The 18,994-nt window shown below is 43.5% G+C and overlaps 1 protein-coding gene across 9 annotated transcripts in view; it reads left to right on the forward strand.

Moving 5' to 3' along the window:
• The window catches only part of FYN (FYN proto-oncogene, Src family tyrosine kinase), a 138,663-nt gene extending 119,943 nt beyond the window's left edge, over positions 1–18,720 (forward strand). For all 9 annotated transcript variants that reach the window (XM_030945523.1, XM_030945531.1, XM_030945532.1 and 6 more), the window contains 2 exons: positions 5,375–5,506; positions 15,800–18,720. In XM_030945523.1, coding sequence (XP_030801383.1) covers positions 5,375–5,506; positions 15,800–16,008 — 341 coding nt within the window. In that variant the 3' untranslated portion in view covers positions 16,009–18,720. The remainder of the gene's footprint in view (positions 1–5,374; positions 5,507–15,799) is intronic.
• The last annotated feature ends 274 nt before the right edge of the window (positions 18,721–18,994 follow it).

The following is an 18,994-nucleotide window of genomic DNA, read 5'->3' on the forward strand; positions in this document are numbered from 1 at the left end:
AGTGTGTGACTAGCAGCCTGTGGCTGCCATTAAATTATACAAAAAAAAATAGTTCTTGGCTTGTAATGAGCATTTGGCTCCTCTTGCTTTTAGAGGAAGTGAGTAATCAAAGGGGAAAAACATGCCTGTTTGGAGTGACACCCATTTCAAAGGCTACACTGGGGGACTGTATTGCAGCCTGTCCCATTGCTTCTTTTGGCTGTTGCTGTTGCAACATCTTCCCCACACACACAGTGTCAGGCATGGAGTGTTGCTCCTTTCCATTGGTGATGATGCTTGTGTCAGCTCTGTAAGGCAAGACTTAAAACTCCTGGTATCCTACAGGACAAACTTCCCATCATCCCCAAAAAAGGATCTCCCACGAAGTTCTGCTATCCTTGCACTGATATGGTTCACAGTTATGTGGAGTTCTGGCCGAGCACATGGCATTTTTGTGGAGAGTGCCAGTGCACCACAGAGTCACTGGGTTAGAGTCGTTACTATTCTAAGCAGCAGCAGCTGATACAAATTTAAAATTTTCTCAATAAATAAAAAGTGCTGAGTTGTTTTCCAGGCCATGTTTCTACTGCACACACCCGCAGCACTTGCAGTAGTGCCACTCTAAGCACACGTGAAACAATAAGGATCTTTCTGATGCCTTCCAGACGAGTCAGAGCTATTTTGGGAGCTCTAGTACATGTTTGTAAACTCACAGATCATTTTTGCCTCCTTAACACTTAGAAGTAACTCCTTCCTGCCCTGCTTAAAATCAAGTGATGCTTCTTAATTTGATTTCCTAGAAATAGGCAGGGATTTCAAGTGATGCTTCTTAGTTTGATTTCCTAGAAATAGGCAGGGATTTCCCCCCCTCCCCTTCCAGGCTCTTTGCAGAGACTTGTTCACCAGCTGATCAGAGCTGGTTTGTTTGTGACTGACTGCACTGCAGGCTGCAGCATCCAGGGCTTTGTTCTCGCTCTTTACCTGCGGTTCCCTGAGCCAGCCCAGGAGCGAGGGCTCCTGGTTCTGAGCCAGCGGGTCCCGGGGGATCCCGCTCCGCTCCTGCAGAGGCGCCTTCTGCCCGGCCCTGGGAGGGAAGGAGCGCAGCCAGGGCGAGGGGAAGGAAGGGAAGGGAAAAGAAGGGGGGCTGCAGGCAGAGAGCCAGAGGGGTGTTCAGAGCTGCTTCCCGGGAGGGGTCCGCCTGTGGAGCCCGCTCCTCATCGCTGATGTTTGCCAGGCTTGTCATTCCACGTTCCTTCGTCCTCACAGCACAAAAAATGTGATTGCACGGTCCCTCCCACACGGCACTCATCATCGCCCGCCGGGGCTGACTCGTTCCCTGTTTCATGCTTGCTTCAGCACTCCGTTTTTACCTTTTACAGCTTTCCCTTTCCAGCCCCAGAAGCAATCCAATGCCACACTACATTCCCTGATTGCTAACCCGAGTGGTCCCTGGGTTTTTGGGTCATTAGAGCTTGGAGTCCTCCACTGGGTTTGGCTTTAAGGTACAAGAGGTAGCAGCTTTGTAGCATTTCCAGAAACAGGATCATTATCAAGCTGGCAGTGGCTCTGGGGCATGAATTTCAGAGGTTTCTACTTCATCAAGATTTAGATCTGAAAAGAAACCAGAGCTCTGAGGGATTTTCGCTTGCCTCAGAAGAAGCCATGCTGAGATTTGTATCTCAAGGTCACTCAATCATCCCAGCCCCCTCTGCTCCTTCTCATCACATGACCCGCTTAAAGCCAGCAAAGAATTAAAACAGGACCATGGATTGATTTTTCCCAGGGAAATCCTCCTGGGAGATAACCTGTGTGAATGCCTGGGCAGAGTCGGGCAGAGGTCCCAAGAATAGGGCTGCGCCTCACAAAAATCCTCACAGGCTCGGGGCTGCTGCTCTGGCCATAAATTGTATCAGCAGCTTTGGTTTCATGTGGTTACAAGCAGTGCAAAAATCCAAAAAAGGCTTTCCCCGGGCTGTAACATTTAAAAAAAGAAGAGGGACTGAGATAAAAGCTGCAGATTAGTACCCTGTTTTGGGGCAAAGACAGGTCATCCTGACCTGATGAATGCAGTCTGCTGTTTGTGTCCATGCATGGGGTTACTCGTGCTGGTTTGTAATAAAACAGGTTCCAGCAACAAAAAGAGAGAAATCCCTCCCACACTGATGCAAAATCCGCCTTCAGAGCAGGAGATGGGCCGCCTTGTCAGATGGGGTGATTTGGCTTATCAGATTTATTAACATGCTTGTCAGTAATACACGTTTTATCTGATGCTGTAATTTGTTTGCAGCACAAAGTCAGTTTGTTTAATAAGCTTCTGAGGCCTGGGCAGAGAGAGGCATTGGGAGTTTTAATCAGTGTGTTGGGAAGAGAGTTAAGCACAGGAACTGTGTGTCCATCAGGAACCACACACAGCATCCAGCCTGTGCTAACACTCCATGGAGCTACAGCAAGCAGAAGGCTTCAGGGCAGTGCTCAACACATTTGGGAATTTTTGTGCTTTCACAGCAGTGCACTGTCTCTCTCTGTCTCCAGTTCCAGGCACTGAATGAGGGACAGCACTTTGGAGAATCCCTGTCAGACAAACACACACACTGCCATTCACACAAGCTGTGTGTGATCTCCTTTTGTGAGGGCAGGGCATGTGTTGTACCTGCAGGTGACCAGCCTGGTGTGTTCCCCCTGGTCTCTGCTCTCCCTTCACTGACAGCTCTGCCATACTGGACTGCAGACTCTCTTGAACCATCTAGCCTCCAACATGTGTTGCAGGGCCAGAAAACCATGAGGCAGGGCTCTGCTAGCAAGCTCTCTGCCAAGCTTGCATTTTTCTCCTCCCCATCTAGCACTCCAAATCTGTCATCTATCAGGAAATGCTGCACAAACTGCAGAACGTGATTTTTTGTATTAGTTGCTTTAGACAGAGAATCATCCACAGCAGGGGCAGCATAGAGAAGTAATGAATAGCTGTCCTGTCGTTGGAAAATCCTCAGCACAGATCATTCATCTTTCCAGCAGTGCTCATCACACCCCAGTGAGGACTGTACTGCTCTAGCTCTCAGGAAAAGGGATGTCCTGGAATTGATCCCCCTTCTCAGGGACTTACCTTGCTTCTCATTTTCCTATGGTTTGACAATACGCCGCATACTCATCTCCCAGTGACACACTGGCAGTAGGTTGAGGAAGACAAAAATACTGGGGGAGTTGGCCACAAAAGAGTCTGAAGAGATTTCCTTCCTCCAAACATGAGTTGTAGGTGGTTGCTACCTTTGGATCTGAGTTTGAAGCAAAATTGAGCAGATTTGGCTAAGTTTCTCAGACAAACACAGCTGATTAAAGAAGAAGAAAATTGTTGAATAAAATGTGTGCAACATGTGAACAATCAAACCCCCCGGCATGTCCATCTCACCCATCACCAGCCAAGGTCCAAGGCGTCAGGCTCCTGGCCAGCCTGGAGCTATTCCTTCATCCAGCTGGCACAGGGTGTGTGTACTATCTGGGCTGCACGTAGGAGAGAGCAGAGAGACATTGGCCCTCACGTCCAGGGCTGCCTGCACAGGCCCATCTAAAGGCATTCACTGCTGGCCTGGGCAGCCTGACCACCAGACACATGCAGCTTGCAGTTTTTCTGGAATTGGCATGGGCTGTACAGCCCCAGGACCTCCTGGCAGCTGGAGCAGCCAGTTGCCAAGCCCATGTGGCTGCTGGTGCTGCTGGAGCAGGGCCAGATTCCAGGAGAGAGGCTCAAGTGATGGCAGCTTCTGCTGCAAAGGACTCACACAGCACAGCCAAGGCAAAAGGAAAAAATGAAGTTCTGCAAATTTTGAGTCTTGTAAGCTAAAGTTGGTCACACAAAGAAGTGTAAGTGAAGGAGATTGAGACCAAAGCCAAGCACCCAAATTTTAGTTCCTGCGTACATATCAACCAATGAAAATACATAAGAGACAGGTTTTAAAAAGTGAACAGGCATCCAAAATCCTCCTTTGCACATCTAGCCAGTGATGTGCTGATGCTTAACTAGACTTAAGTTCCTGACTTCAGGCATTAGGTATCTGAAACTTTCTCATGCATCTTTTTTATCCTTTAGCAGGACATTTTCCAGTCATTTAGCAGGACTTGATCAACTGCAATACTCCCTAGGAAAAAAAATATATTTGTACTAGAGTATTAGATTATCTTAGGATCATTTACATGTAGAGCAGAAAAAATTTTAGCACATCGAAGTTTTACTAAGTAAGGAGATGAGAATTACCCTGTTTCCTTTTTTACTCTAAGTCAGACTGGGGTGTGTGGCAGAAGATACAGGCCATTGAGCCCTGGATGTGATGGCAGAGCAGTGCCAGCAGGGAACTCCAAACACTGCCATAAGTTCACTCCCTGAGTGATTTGTCCACGTTGTTACACTTTCACACTCCTCCTGAAAGCAGAGGGAACTTTTATGAGAGGGTGATGTGAAGTCAAAGTCAGTCTGTTTCCAAATTCAAGAGTGCTTGTCACTAGGGATCAGCAATAAGCAGTGCAACTCTTTTGCCTGTATGTTAATACAAGGCACCAGGGAAATGTCTGCATATTTTTTGTACATACTGTGAGTTAATTATTACCACAAGACTTTTCTTTAAAGTCATACTGAAAATATTTTTCATAAGAAAACACTCAGTGATTAGAAAAGCAAATAAATCAGTGTTTAAAGGTTTGTTATCTCACTATCCTTACTGCAACTGGCTCCTGCAAGCTCTGATGATGGATGAGCACATTAGAGCTGCACGTATTTAAGGCACTACAGGCTTTGCAGTGCCAGGAGCTTAAAGTACACTGTCAAGTTATAAATCACAGGCCAGTCGTGCCTTGACATCAAGCACTCCAAGCAACTCAAATGGCAGTATTATTTTAAAGTCCTTTTGTGTTTCTAATGAAATACTGAATTTGCTTTGAATTTTTGTTTTCACCATGTTTGTTTGTTTGCATTTTGCTCAGCTTGAGCAGGCAAACTGGGAAGTACATATCCAGTATATCTCAGTTCTGCTTCTACGTAGTAACTGTGTTTGATTTGCAAATATTTAAAACACTTTGGGAGAAGTTATTTCTATTATATTTGGCTTGTTTGTTTTTAAAACTGGGGTGGGTTTTTTTTTTTCATTTTATAAAACTTCAAACTTGAGTTAAAATGTCTTATTCGTCTCTTGTGATGTGGGACAAACTGACCCTTTCCCTGCTTAGTCTTTCCTGATGCCCTACACGTTCTGCCCACCTGTCCTCTCTGAGTGTACTCTATGGAGCTGTTGGGTAACACTTGTCTGCAGCTCCTTCCACCTGCATGTGCTGCAGAACACAAGAGTCACCTGTGATCTGGTGCTTTGGTTCTGTCCTTGTTGTGCTTAAGGCTCATGTTTTCTCTCTTTAGGTGCAAAATTCCCCATTAAATGGACTGCACCAGAAGCAGCACTGTACGGAAGGTTCACAATAAAGTCAGATGTGTGGTCTTTTGGGATCCTGCTGACAGAGCTGGTAACAAAAGGGAGAGTGCCATACCCAGGTAAGAAAAATGTCCAGCTTCACCTGGAAAAAGGAATGGGAATGGGCCATATGTTTAAGCTGCAATGTTTATTTATATTAACTGAGCTCAAAGGAGAATGTGTAAGTTTTGTGTATGCTTGAAAACAGTTCTGACTCAAAGCTGCTTTGCCATGGTCATGGGACAATTCAACATATTCATTTCTACTGTTTTAATTATGCTCAATTCAATTAATATAATTTCTAGACAACTAATGAAAGCAGTGTAAAACTATTATATTCTGGAGCAAATAGCTCTCTACAGTATTGCATTTACTATAGGATACCTACAGTTAAACTCCCACAGAGGCCTCACTCTGTTTATTCTGTCAGACTGGTTCACTGCAAGGTTTGATGACTGTCTGAATGTCTGGTACTATCAAATCTCTTTTTCATAAACTCTTAAATTTTAATCCTTGCTTTTGAGATGGATGGAAAGGGAAGAAAATAGTTCTGTAATGTGCAGACCAGAGCTCATGGCAGGGTCACAGCAGGGCCAGATCCTCTGCATGGGGGAACTGGAGGCCCCATGGCTCTTTGTTGAAACCCTGCCAAGTGTCCAATGGATTAAGATTTGTGGGGGGGGGGTGATTGGATCTGCCTATGCAGAAAGAGCTTTTTATTCTTGTTGCCCCCCTGAAGATTGTAGGCATTCAGGTGAAGAGGAAAGGGGTGAGATGAAAGCCATGCATTACATGGAAAATAATTTAATCCCTTCTTTTTTTCATCAGCACAGATATTAACAGGGGATGCCCTGCATTTCAAGATGCCTCTAGCTGCATTTTTAGTCCTTTTATTTTAAAAAAAGTATCTAAATACTCAACAGTCTGGCTGTGTGCACTGCAGCTGATTTAATGGAAAATGCCCTAGAGCAGTTTCAGTTTTCCAATCTGTGCTGTGATCAAGCAGTCAGATCCATATATCAAATTGAGCAGGAGAAGCATCAAGGTGGAGTTCAGTTTACCCTGTGGTGTCTCACACCACTTCAGAAGACGGAACTCAGCAAAACTAATCTTCCAGACTTTTACCAGGAATTTCAAGTTTGCTGGCACCTAGCAGCCAGTAGCTGATATTTGAGGAGAGAATGTGGGGGCTGGAGGGCATCTGATGATCGGCAGTGAACTTTGGCATCATTAACAGGGAGCAGCTTAGTAAAGGTGTGGCTGTGACAACTGAATGAGGTAGCAGAAAATACAATGGCATGTTTCTGTGGAATGGATGGGTCCCTCTGCCCAGCACTTCCCCATGTGGGGTGTTGCCTCCAGTCAGAGCAGCTCTGTCACCAGTCAGCACAAAAGTCTTCCTGCCATAAGGATTCCTGGTAGTGGTGTGAGAAAGCTATGATTTCTGCAGGTTTATTGAGGGTTTAAGCAGACATTGCATGCTGTGCAAAGGTCAAAGAGAGAAAAACCATGTATACACTTTAGTTGGTGCAGTGTTGCTCTCAGAGGGTGAGCAATGTTCCTGACTGGGCTGCAGGAATTCTCTAGTCACTGCCAGCAGAGTGGATGCACCGGGGCTGTCACCAGCCAGGGCAGAGTTAAGGTGAAAATACCATTCCACGCAAAAACAAGCACTTAAGCCCTATGTTTACTTACAAATCTGTAGCTGAACACAGGGTTGGCCATGGCTGCAGAGGATGTCTGCACTTCATAAATGTTTCTTTCCCCCACCAAAGGAGAAGGAGTCCACAGGATGTGCGTTTAAGTGCCTGCAATATATAACTTCTTGTAGGAGCCATGACAGTAATCTCAGGCATGGGCTGTGTCCTGAAATTCTGGACAGTTTTATTACGTGGCAGCTTGAGCACATCAAAGACAACCAGTGGCATCTCTCCTCTTTCAACACTGTCCTACCCCTTCATCCCTCACTACATAAAACCCTCACATGCCAAAAGTCCTTCTGGCTCACTCTCCTCCACCTGCACAAGGAAGACACCAAGTAGCTGGAAGCAATTTTTTGTGTGTTACATATCACTAAGTCAGCAATTTTCTGGACAGTCATGTCCTGCCTTGGTTACACCCTGCCCAGGCTCTAGGCCAGGGCCATTCCTTCCCACCAGGACTCCCCTGTTGCTCATCTAGGAGGTCTTAACAATTCTCATGGTCACCATCACTCCCCTCTGCCAGTTTTACATAAGGGCAGCCTAGATCTTACATTTGAGTATCCAAAGTCTTCACAGATTTCAGTCCAGTCTCATATCCCAGACCCAAAATGGGAAAGCTTTTATAGGCTGAGGCAGCAGTGGAGGGGAACTGGGGCCTTCTCAGGAGGATCTGTCTTTGCAAGTGGATTGAAAAGAGAGCTTGGATTTCCCAAGGTGACAAAGGCCCCCTGAGCTCCTTAGAAAAGGCTCTCTTTTCCCCTGTCATAGAAAGGACCATCTATCTCCTGTTTCACACTGGGAAGAGGAAGGATCTTGTGAAGAACAAAGTTTTGTGAATACCTATCCCTGTCTGAGATAGGCAGTAGGGATCAGAGGCACCCACAGGGCTTTTCTTGCCATTATGGCATGGCTTGCACGAGGAGGAAAAATGGGATTTCTATCACCCTGAGAGGCAAGACTCAGACCTCTTCACCCAAGTGGACAACCCATAGGTGAGAGAATGTGGTCTGTTGGCACTGCCAGCACTTTGGTACCCAAGATGTGACACTGAAAAGTGTCAGCCTTGAAACAAAGAGGGTCATGGAACTGTCTGTCTGCTATAATGTCCAGTTTCTGAAATAGTTGTGGGCATGTTGTCCTGATGTTCCTGCTTACAGCTTGTAGCAGGCTGGGAGAAGTGGAGAGAGGCCCTCAGACAAAGGGATTGCTCTCTTGTTTGACAAGTTCTTAGTGCCTGGAGAGACGATTTACAGCACACATCCCAGTGCTGGGGTGGTACCCATGCCTGCAGGACACCATACCTCGTGCCTTCCCATGTCTGGAACCGGCATTGTTTTAAGCTTGTGGAGAAGGAGGGAGAAGCACAATGAGTGGGACAGAGGGGGAGGGCAGGCAGTTTACAGCAGGGAAACAGACTGGGTGGCACAGAATTTGGCATTCTTTGTCCTACAGATTTCAACCAGTTCCTGTCCTGATGCCCCATTTTGGAAGAGAGGCTGGTGAGATATACGAGCAGTAAAAATTTTGCTGGTGGAGATAAAGTTCAGTCTAGAGTTCATAATAAAGCCTTGCCCCAAACTCTATAGCTCCCACAAGCAAGACCAACTTTTTGGAGGGTGTCCTCGTGTTCATACTTCAACCAAGCCTGTTTCTCTGTCAGTGATCACAATGGGCCACTATGATAACTAATATATGCTTTTTTATCCTTTTCACAAGGCAACAGATTCAAATAAGCAACTTTCACACAGAGTCTCTATTTCCAGTATTACAGTGGATAAATGAAAAATAGACTGGGCCAGAGGAAGAGCCAAGCTTAAGAAACAGCCTTCTTAGTGGACCTTTTTCAGTGTCAGTTTCTTTTCTCTTTGACAAATGCCCTTCCCTAGCAGTAGTTGGAGAATCTGTGGGTTTTTAACATGCTGCCTTTGGGATAGGGAGAAATATCAGCCATACCAAACAAGTACCTCTGACCTTTCCCCTTGTGCTTTCTGCTGCAGTTGTCACATCAAGAGCATTTTCATTTTAACTCCAGTGTGACAGCTATGGTGCTACTCACATCGCTGCCTCTGGCCAGGCAGGTCTCTGAGCCTGGGCTCCAAGCAGCCCTGCAGCCTTTGGGCAGCTGTATTCAGCCTCCTCATCCCTGGCCCTGGGGGAAGCTGGGCCACGAGTGCCAGACAGCATCTGCTGCCCAAGCCTAGGGCCAAGCGCATAACAGTGAGCCAGCATCGGTAGGTGGGTGTAACAGCATCGTGGATGGTAAATAAGAGGTTAAGAAAGAGGTGTACTCACCACATAGGATAGATAAGGTCAGGTGGGTTTATTTTTAAGCAAGGAAGCTCTGCTCACAAATGCTGTAGCTCAAGGTTGCTTCTATTCATCTGTTATACCAAGGAAATAACTTATTTTAGCAAATAAAGCCAAAGCAAAAAACAGATATTGATAGTCTAGCTTTGAGGATGAAGAGATGTTGGGGGTTTTCAGGCTTTAATTTCTAAGTGAAATGGCATGACTTCCTGAGTTTTAGAACTTGTTCCTCCTTTTCCCCAGAAATAATTTGCTTTGCATTGCACTGAGTAAGAACAGCCTTCAGAGGCTGTCTGCCTTTAGGAGCAGCTTTGCTGTTGCCTTCTGTGCACTGTATTAGTGTGATCACTGGTCTGAAAGCATGCATTGGGTCTGGAAGGAGCATCATTCCCAGTCTGTGTGTTGGGTTTGCATGGCCAAGCTATCATAGTGGGAGGATGGGGGTGCCTGAGAAGAGGCTTTGACCTTGTGGGAGGCCCATGGAGGGAGGAGCCCCCGCTGGAGCAGCCTGCCCTTGAAGGACCATGGAAGAGTGACCCACATGGCAGTCTGGGGAGGACTGTTGCCCATGGGATGGACCCATGCTGGAGAAGTTCATGGAGAACTGTCTTCCATGTAGGGACTCCATGCAGGAGCAGGGGAAGGACTCCTCTCTCCCTGAGCTGCAGGAGAAACAACCAGTGATGAACTGACCATAACACCCATTCCCTGTCTCCCTGCACCACTGAGGGAGGAGCTAGAACTGTTTTTAAGGTCTTATTTTACTTCTCATTATCCTGCTCTGATTTTGTTAGCAATAAATTCAATGGATATCTCTAGTTCTAGCCTGTTTTGCCTGTGACACTATTTGGCAAGTGGTCTATCCCAGTCCTTATCTCAACTCATGAACCCTTTGTTATATTTTCTCTTCCCTGTCCAGCTGTGGAGTGAGAGAGAGGCTTTGGTGGGTGCTTGGCACCCAGGCAGGGACAACCCAGTGCAGTCTAAGAGAAGAAAGCAAGAGTAAAACAGCCTAAAACAATCACTCTCCTCCCTGGACTTCACAAGTCCCAGAGTAATCTGTATAGCTCATTAGTTTGCACGCAGGGACACTCCCTAGTTACAGTAATGTTTCCTGTCTTCTGGAAGAGCAGCATTGCCCAGATCCAGGCTATTTGCACATCTGCTGTGCTCCATCTAATCAAGCTCCTAAGAGCACACCAAAGTACTTTCCAGTGTTTTCTTCCGCCACAATTGGAAACTCCACATCTTTTTTTGTGTCACAGTAACTCTTAAAGTCACTGTAACTTAAAGTTCCTACAACTTTTCTAGGAAAAGCCAAGCAGTATTGCATTTCTGTCCCCAGTCTATGTGGGCAGTAGATTTTTATTGTACTGAGCATTAGAGTGGCCATATCCTGTGGTATCCTGAGATTACTGAAGGTTTCACTAATAAAGCTGGATGGTGGGAGGTTATTTGATTTTTGGTCTTCTCAGGGAATAAAAAGCTAATGGAAAAGCCATCTTTTGGGAATTGGATGTTTTCTTCTTGGTCAAATCATAATTCTTGAAACATCATGAGCACAAGCTGATTTTTCATAGAATTCTACAACGATAGAATAGTCTGGGTGGGAAGGGACCTCTTAAAGGTCATCTAGTCCAATCCTACCATAAGCAGGGATATTTCAGGTTACTCAAGAGTCCTGTCCAGCCTGAACTTGAATGTTCCCAGGGATGGGGCATCCATGACCACTCTGGGCAACCTGCTCCAGTGTGTTACCACCCTCATTGTAAAAAACCTTCCTTTCTTATACCTAATCCAAATTTAGTCTCCTTCAGTTTAAAACCATTACCTCTTGTCCTATCCCAGCAGGCTCCGCTAACAGGCCCCCTTCAAGTACTGAAACACCACAGTAAGGTCTTCCCAGAGGCTTCTCGTCTCCAGGCTGAACAATCCTGATTTTCTCAGCCATTTCTCATTTCAGGGCCCTTCTCTGGACTAGCTCCAACAGGTCCATGTCCTTCCTGTGATGGGAACCCAGAGCTGGATGCAGAGTTCCGGGTGGAGTCTCACCAGAGCAGAGCAGAGGGGCAGAATTCCCTCCCTTGCCCTGCTGGCCAATCTGCTTTGGATGCAGCCCAGGACACTTTTGGCTTTCTGGGCTGCAGGTGCCCATTGCCAGCTCGTGTCCAGCCTCTCATCCACCAACACCCCCAAGTCCTTCTCAGCAGGGCTGCTCTTGCTCTATTTGTCCTCCAACCCAGGTGGAAGAGCTGTACCCGACAAAAGAATATTGATGAGTATTTTATATCACAGATTTAAGGATTTTAGGATAAACTTTTAAGGGGTCTGGAAGCACACTGCAAGCAGAATGTCATTTATTATTTATTAAGAGTTGAAACTCTCGGGTATTCATTAGGAGAGAGGAGTTGTACAGACTGCTCAGATATTCTCTCTATGGTGTTAGAAGTGAAGATATGACAGACTCCAGCTATCAAAAGAGAAACACTAAAACTTGCACGATGAGATAAGTAAGTCTATAGAATAGGTTTGTAAACATAAATAGGCCATTTAAGAGGTAAAATGTATACCTGAAGCACTGCTATTTTTATAAGTCTGACTAGTAATCCAATTGATTTAGACATAAAAGTCTTTGAAACTCTGTTTTTAAATTAGCAGTTCATGTCAAAACTAACAGAATTTCTTTGGCAAATCCTAGGTACTTCAGCCCTTGCTGGATGTATGAATTCCAGTGAGGAACATGAGGATTACTTGCTTTAGTTTCATAACCGGGGTTTACTGTGGGGGAAGGGAAAGGGGAAAGGAGAAAGGAGAAAAGAAAATAAGAGCATTTTCCTGGATTCAACTGTGGTGAAAAAACCTGGCTTGACTCACTTTCCAGGGACAAAAAAATGACTGTGATTTCAGACAGCAATGTCTCTTTCATGTTCTTTTTTCTACCTTTTTGTTAAACAAAGGGAAGTGAAGAGCTGTTTATGTTTTTCCTCCCCCTTCTGTCTCCTCAGGGTTTTTCTTCCAGCACACAGTTCGTTATCAGATTTCAGTGTGTGCTTTGCAGCACTGAGTAAAGCACTGGATAAAAATACCAAACATTTGATATCTTAGAACAACAAATCAGTTGGGAAGGAGCTTTTCTGCTGCTGCTGCTTCCATCCATGTTGTACTTAAGGATGTACTGCCAAAATAAAGGCAAAGAATGCAGTTTGTTAGTGGTTATTTATATACAAACAGATGAGTTACCGGTAACAGTTATTTTCATAGCCTTTAATATGTAAGGGAAGCAAAAGTCCTCACCCCAAAACATGAGGTAATTCAGCTGATACAAAGACAAGGATATGAAAAAAAGGTGCAGATTTTTGTTCAAAACACAAATTTATAAAACTAATATTGAGAACACAACCTGAACAAAATGTGCATGTTTTTTTCTTGTAGTATCTTGAAAACAGCAAAGCCAGAAAATTTGGGTTGATGCTGCCTTGGGTTTGTGGTGCCTAACAGACCAGTAGTGTTTTGTGGTCTAATGAAAAAGTAAAATATCTTTGGAAACTTTCTTGCTGGATAGTGAGGAATATCCAAATATTTGTTCAGTGTGTTCTGGTTTGTTGTGAGCCTCTGTGACCTAACAACATCAGTCTGGAGTCAATAATATAGGAGAACCTTAACCTTAACTAGGAGGCTTGTTATTTATTAGTCTGTTTTCATCATTTTGAAGACCTAATTATGGTCCACTTTAGGAGCCATTCAGAGCCTTTGCTTCTAGTTTATAAATACCTAACACCAAAAATATGGTAGGTGGATGCATCTGATAAATGAAACACAAGAAACCAGTGCTGAAGTGTTGGTCTGCAGGTTAGGGAATACTGTAAATCAGTAATCTAACCTTTCTTTTTGCAATTTTCCCTGTGAAAGGGAGTGTTAAGGAAAGGCTGTAAGAGTATGAGACAGTTTTCTGGAGAGGCTCCTCAATGCACAACAGGCAGCAAAAGAAACAGTGCCCTACTTTTCCTTTCTCCTCTCCCTTGCCTTGCAGTGAAACCCAGATATGAAACTAAACCAAGTACTCCTCGTGTTTGAAAATGGGAGGTGCTGCAGTAAGCAAAGCAGAACCATGCTGTGACCATGACATGGATAATTGAGAGCCTAAATATAAATACAAGGAATAAGTGGGGAGACCATGCCAGGGCTGGTTACAGTGACAGGATAGGAATATGATCCTTGCCCAGACACTGCAAATGGATATCAGTAGGAGGAAATTACCCTGACAAGATAAGAGGAAGAGGGGTTTTGTAATCCTAACATGAGATGAGAATTTAGAGGTGGATGGTCAGGAAAGGCTGAATGATACAGATGTTTTTTCTAAGCATCCTTAATAATTAAACACAATCAGAACATGAGGATACAGACTAAAGACCACATCCAAGGTTACAGCTAAGTTACTGGTCTAAATGCTATGTAATGTAAGGATTTTATTCCCTGTCATGGCTTAACCCCAGCCAGTAATTCAAATAGCACACAGACACTTGCTCACTCCCACTGCCCACCCCCAGGCCCCCCAAAGGTGGGGTGGGGAGGAGAATCAGAAAAAAGGTAAAACCTTTTCTTTTTATCTTGACAGAGTAATATCCTCCTGCTGATATTCAAGAGGTTGAGTTAATAACAGTTTAATAACTGAAATAAAGTCAAATATCATAATAATTTTATTGGAAATTAAAAAAGAGAGGCATATAAGCCAAGAAAAACAAATTATGCACAACACAGTTTGTCCCAGCTTCTTGTGCACCTCCTCACTGGCAGAGCATGAGAAACTGAAAAGTCCTTGACGTAGGATGAACTCTACTTATCAGCAACTAAAACATCAGCGTGTTACCAACATTATTCTCATTCTAAATCCAAAACTCAACATTGTACCAGCTACTAGGAACAAAGTTGACTCTATCCCAGCCAAAACCAGACATTTCTACAAGTCAAAGTGTAGAGTGGATAAATGAATCTGTATTGAAGAAGGTGATTGAATTATTCCTCACAAATAAGTTTACAAAAATATGAGGGTTTGGGTTCTAGAGGTGGGATAAGACTCCTCAAAAGGACATCCTGCAAGAAGAAAGTGCAGGTTTCCCAGGGAAGGACAGTGTCATGGAAGCCAGGAAAAGGATAAGCTAACACAAAGTGTAACATCAAGGTGCTGGTTTCTAGATTCAGTCGTGGAGAAACTGAAGTGTCCCTGCTGGTTCTCCTGTAGAGCTGCTTGGCAGGACCGGCTAAATCAGGAGAATGAGTTCTGCAGATATTTTCCAGCAGGGGATTGGGGCAGGGCAAGCACAAAGCTTGCAGTCAGCGTGCAGGCTTACCTCTGGTACTGTTAAAAAGAGAGTACTGGGAAAGAGATGTAAACTAAAGCTTAGAGTGATTTGCAGTTAATGTTTGGTGAAAAGCACTTCAGCAGAGGAATCAAGGGGTTACATAGAAAAGAAAAAGTAGCAAAGAGCCTGGCCTTACTCTGAGTCAAGCAAGATGAGTCACCATCCCTGGAGGTATTTAAAAGTCTGTGGTGACATGGTTCAGTGGTGGACTTGGCAGTGTTAGGTTAACAGTTGGACTCAGTGATCTGAAGGGTCTTTTCCAACCTAAATGTTTCTATGATTCTGTGAAGGTAATCGACTTTTTACTTTTTTCTTCTGAGTGAGAGATGGAGAGTTGTGGTTCTTTAGTGGAGATGTTTTGCTTGGCATTTGACTTGTCTTGTGAGCAGCTTCGCTCTGTTTTGGTTTGGGAACAGTCGACTATGATAGAAACTGTACTAACCAGCACAGAGGGAGGGAATGCAGGTCAGCAGCAATGAGCTCCTGGGCTGACACTGAAGGCAATGCTGCTGGACAACCCTGGTAGCCAGGAGGAGCACAGTTTGTCTTGAAGTCCCTGCAGCATGACCTCACAGAGTGTTTTCACAAAGGCCCATGCTCAGGGTGAGGGTTTCAGAAATTCATCTTAATTTCTAGAATTTTGAATTTTCCATTTTTTACAATGCATTTGTTTTCCTTAAGCACATCACATAGTACATTTCACAGTCCCTGCTGTCAGAGAGGGGAAACAGCAAATCCTACCCACTGTGTGTAAGCCAAGAGGGTAACCATGGGAGCAGTGTTCTGCTCATCACTTGATCCTAAAAACCTTCTACTGAGAAAGAAAATAATCCAGGTTACCTTGCAGTGGATGAGGAGCTGAAATAGGACATCAGTGTAGTTGTGTTTCACTTGTCTTAACCAAAAGAAACTAGTATAATTGAGCAAACCACATGTGTTGTAGATATAGTTGTACTTGGTTAATTTTCCTGTGATTTACTGTGGGTTTGTATGCCCTTCACAGGCATGAATAACCGGGAAGTCTTGGAGCAAGTAGAACGAGGTTATCGGATGCCGTGTCCTCAGGACTGTCCCATCTCCTTGCATGAGCTTATGATTCACTGCTGGAAAAAAGACCCAGAGGAGCGTCCAACTTTTGAATATTTACAGGGTTTTCTTGAAGACTACTTCACTGCAACAGAACCCCAGTACCAGCCTGGTGACAACCTGTAAATCCCTGGTTTCCAGACACTGTCATGAATTACCAGGAATTTCTCAGCCCTGTCCCACCTGCTCTCCACCTTCCAACTCTGTGATCGGCTTCTCCAGAGTGCAACATCTTCCAGCACTGCAGTGCACAGGAGGGGCTGCAGCTGGGAACTTCCACAGCCCTTGCCTATGACCACTTGTCCTAATAATCTGAATGTCCTGGATGAAAAGGAGAAAAACACTTGTTTTTTCTTAATCAAAGACTCCAAAACTGCATTGTATTGATGTTATGTAAACTGCAAAACCTCTGTTCATTGTAAATAGTAACTCAGTGCCAATAACTGATCCTAGTGCTTTCCTTTTTTTAAAATGCAAAACCTATGTGATTTTAACTAGTCTTCTCCTGATTCAACTAAAAGTATTATTTTCCAGAAGTGGCCTCTTTGTCTAAAACTTTTTTTTTCATGTTTTAACAAATAAAAAATCAGGACAGGTGTTTGGGTTTTTGCTTTTTTATATATAAAATATATATAATATATATACATACCTGTACATACAGTATATGGGTGCTATTGCAGAGGAGGCTCATTTGGAATTGAATGAATCCTGCTGCAGCTGTACCCAGAAAGCGATAATTTTACTGCAGACATGAAAACACTGGTGGGATTCTAAAAGCCAGTGATCTAATTTTTGGCTTTTGCCAAGCATGATTTTTTTAAATTGGATTGCACTTTTTGTTTATGATTATGTACCTGTAGATGGTTGTAACTTTGCTCTTTCAGGAATCATGTGCTGTATTTACAGTAATGTTTCCAATGTTTGACAAGTGTGTGATGATTTGTTCTTGAAATTAAAACGAACATATTTAAAGCAAGAAAACTACACCATCACCGTTTGAACTGGAAAATTGAAACTGCAAGGACTTCTTGTATCAAAACATGTATACTGAAATGTTTCAAAAAGATTTATTAAGCAGTGTAACCACATTCAGATGGTCTTAAAATAATAGCATTTTAGCCATGTCCCCCTGCTAAACTGTTGGTCATGCAACTAGGATTTTTCTGTTTTATGTGTAACATTTTTCCATTGTAAAATAAGTGTGTTGAGTGTCCTGTACTGCTAATGAAATTACTTTCTCTGTGTCTGCAAGTTCTCCAGTGGAATTACTATGCACTTCTTTACATTTCATGGGGGATGCACAGAACAAAGTATTACCTTTTCAGTTGTCTGTACCAGCCTTGAATTACTTACATTTAACCAAAAAACACAAAAAAAATTCCTTTCTATTTCTATTGAGTTTTTAATACTGAGTTGCAAATTTTAAAGTCTTAATTACATTTTGTTATGGTTTATTCACAAGTTTACATTTTAAAACTGTTTAACTTTCTTAATTTAGAAATTAAAAAAAAGAGCATTTTACATTTGGATAGTTGTTTTTTTGTTTAAACTGTGGAGCTAATGGTGGACATGACATTAAAAACTTTTCAAGAAGGGGTGTCATGCCATTTGGGGCATCATATTTCATAGGAATATGCAGACCAGTTACCCATGGGACATCATTTTCCAAATTATGAAGTCAATATGTTTTTAAATAGCTGGAGTTCAACTGTAAGGAAGATGGCTGAATGCATAGCTAGTCTCTCCTTTCTCTCTTCTACAGCAGTTTGTTCTTTATTAGTTCTGTTGCATTTAACATGAATACTTTTACATTTACAAGTGTTGCAGGAAAAGCTTTTCTATGTCTTGTATTGCTGTTACTGCTTTAAAAGATTGTGGCCAACTAAGACTTCCTGACAGTTGAAACTTTTTTTTTAAATTATTTAGTACTTAGATTGTGAATTCATATTCTGAAGATTCACACATTTTCTAAAGAGAACCTTTCTTCGTTTGTGAAAACTAACCCAATAATCAATTGAGATTCAGAGAACAAATTGTCATCGTTTTAATATTTTCTAAACAAAACTGACTGAAAATCCTCTTGCAAAGGAGGCTTCCACACTTAGCCTTTCTCAAAGTGTGAATTTATACGGCAATGTTGCTTGTTACCAGATTTCCATGATAAATTGGTTAACGTTTTACATGTAGAGTCTATAAGTAATGTTATGTACATTATCTATTCAATGTTGCTGTACCTGTAGCTGTGGAGTACTGAAGAGGCCATGATCCTTGCTGGACTTCTAGCTTCCTCTTAGTACTTACAAAGCAAGTCGTGGCCCTCTTTTTTTTCCCACAGCTACCCACCTGCCTTAAAATATCATCCATGGAACTGAGGACTCCATAGTAACTCAGCGGGCTGGCAAAGCCAAAATGTCACCTCCTCAGCCCAGAGCCTGGTGGCGAAGTGTGGCCATGCTGCCAAGTTCCTTAGCAGCCTTTGCTATGCCACAAACATAAGTGCAGTTTCCATCTGCAATGCAGGACGAGCCTAAAACGTTAGTTTGCCTATGTTTCTCATTGGAAGCAAGACTCAGATGGGGCGTTGTTGGGGTTTTATGGCCTTTATTTCTGATTCTTGAGTTTGCTGTTTCTTGTATTGCATTCGGTCTCCGAGTACCACGTTGGTCTCTGCCGGATCTCTGCCTGCAGCTGGCTTGTGTGCAGACTGGTGCCACTGTTGAGTGGCAAATCCAGACCATTTCTCATCAGTAGCTCTTCTGCTTCTTTTTCTTAATGTTGGGAGTTTTGTTGTTTGGGTTTTTTAATCTCTCAAATAAAAACATTAGCAAAAAATTTAAACAAGGTTGTTAGGTTTTTTTGCTATAAATTAATAAAAGCCTTTTCTTAAGCACTGTGTGTACACCACAGGTAGTTGTGTGGTGACTCTAAAAGTAGAATCTGTGAGATTAAGAATCTTCTGTTCCTTCCAATAATTTTTAAATGTAAGACTAAATAAATTCCACCCAGGTAAAAACAACTGGCCAAATGCTCCCCCCACCAGCCCACCTGATTCCCAACTGATCCGTGGTGTGTGGCTGATTTCCAAAAGAGGTCTTCTAGAAGACCTACCAGC

The sequence above is a fragment of the Camarhynchus parvulus genome, chromosome 3, assembly GCF_901933205.1.
Source record: "Camarhynchus parvulus chromosome 3, STF_HiC, whole genome shotgun sequence".
NCBI lineage: Eukaryota > Metazoa > Chordata > Aves > Passeriformes > Thraupidae > Camarhynchus > Camarhynchus parvulus.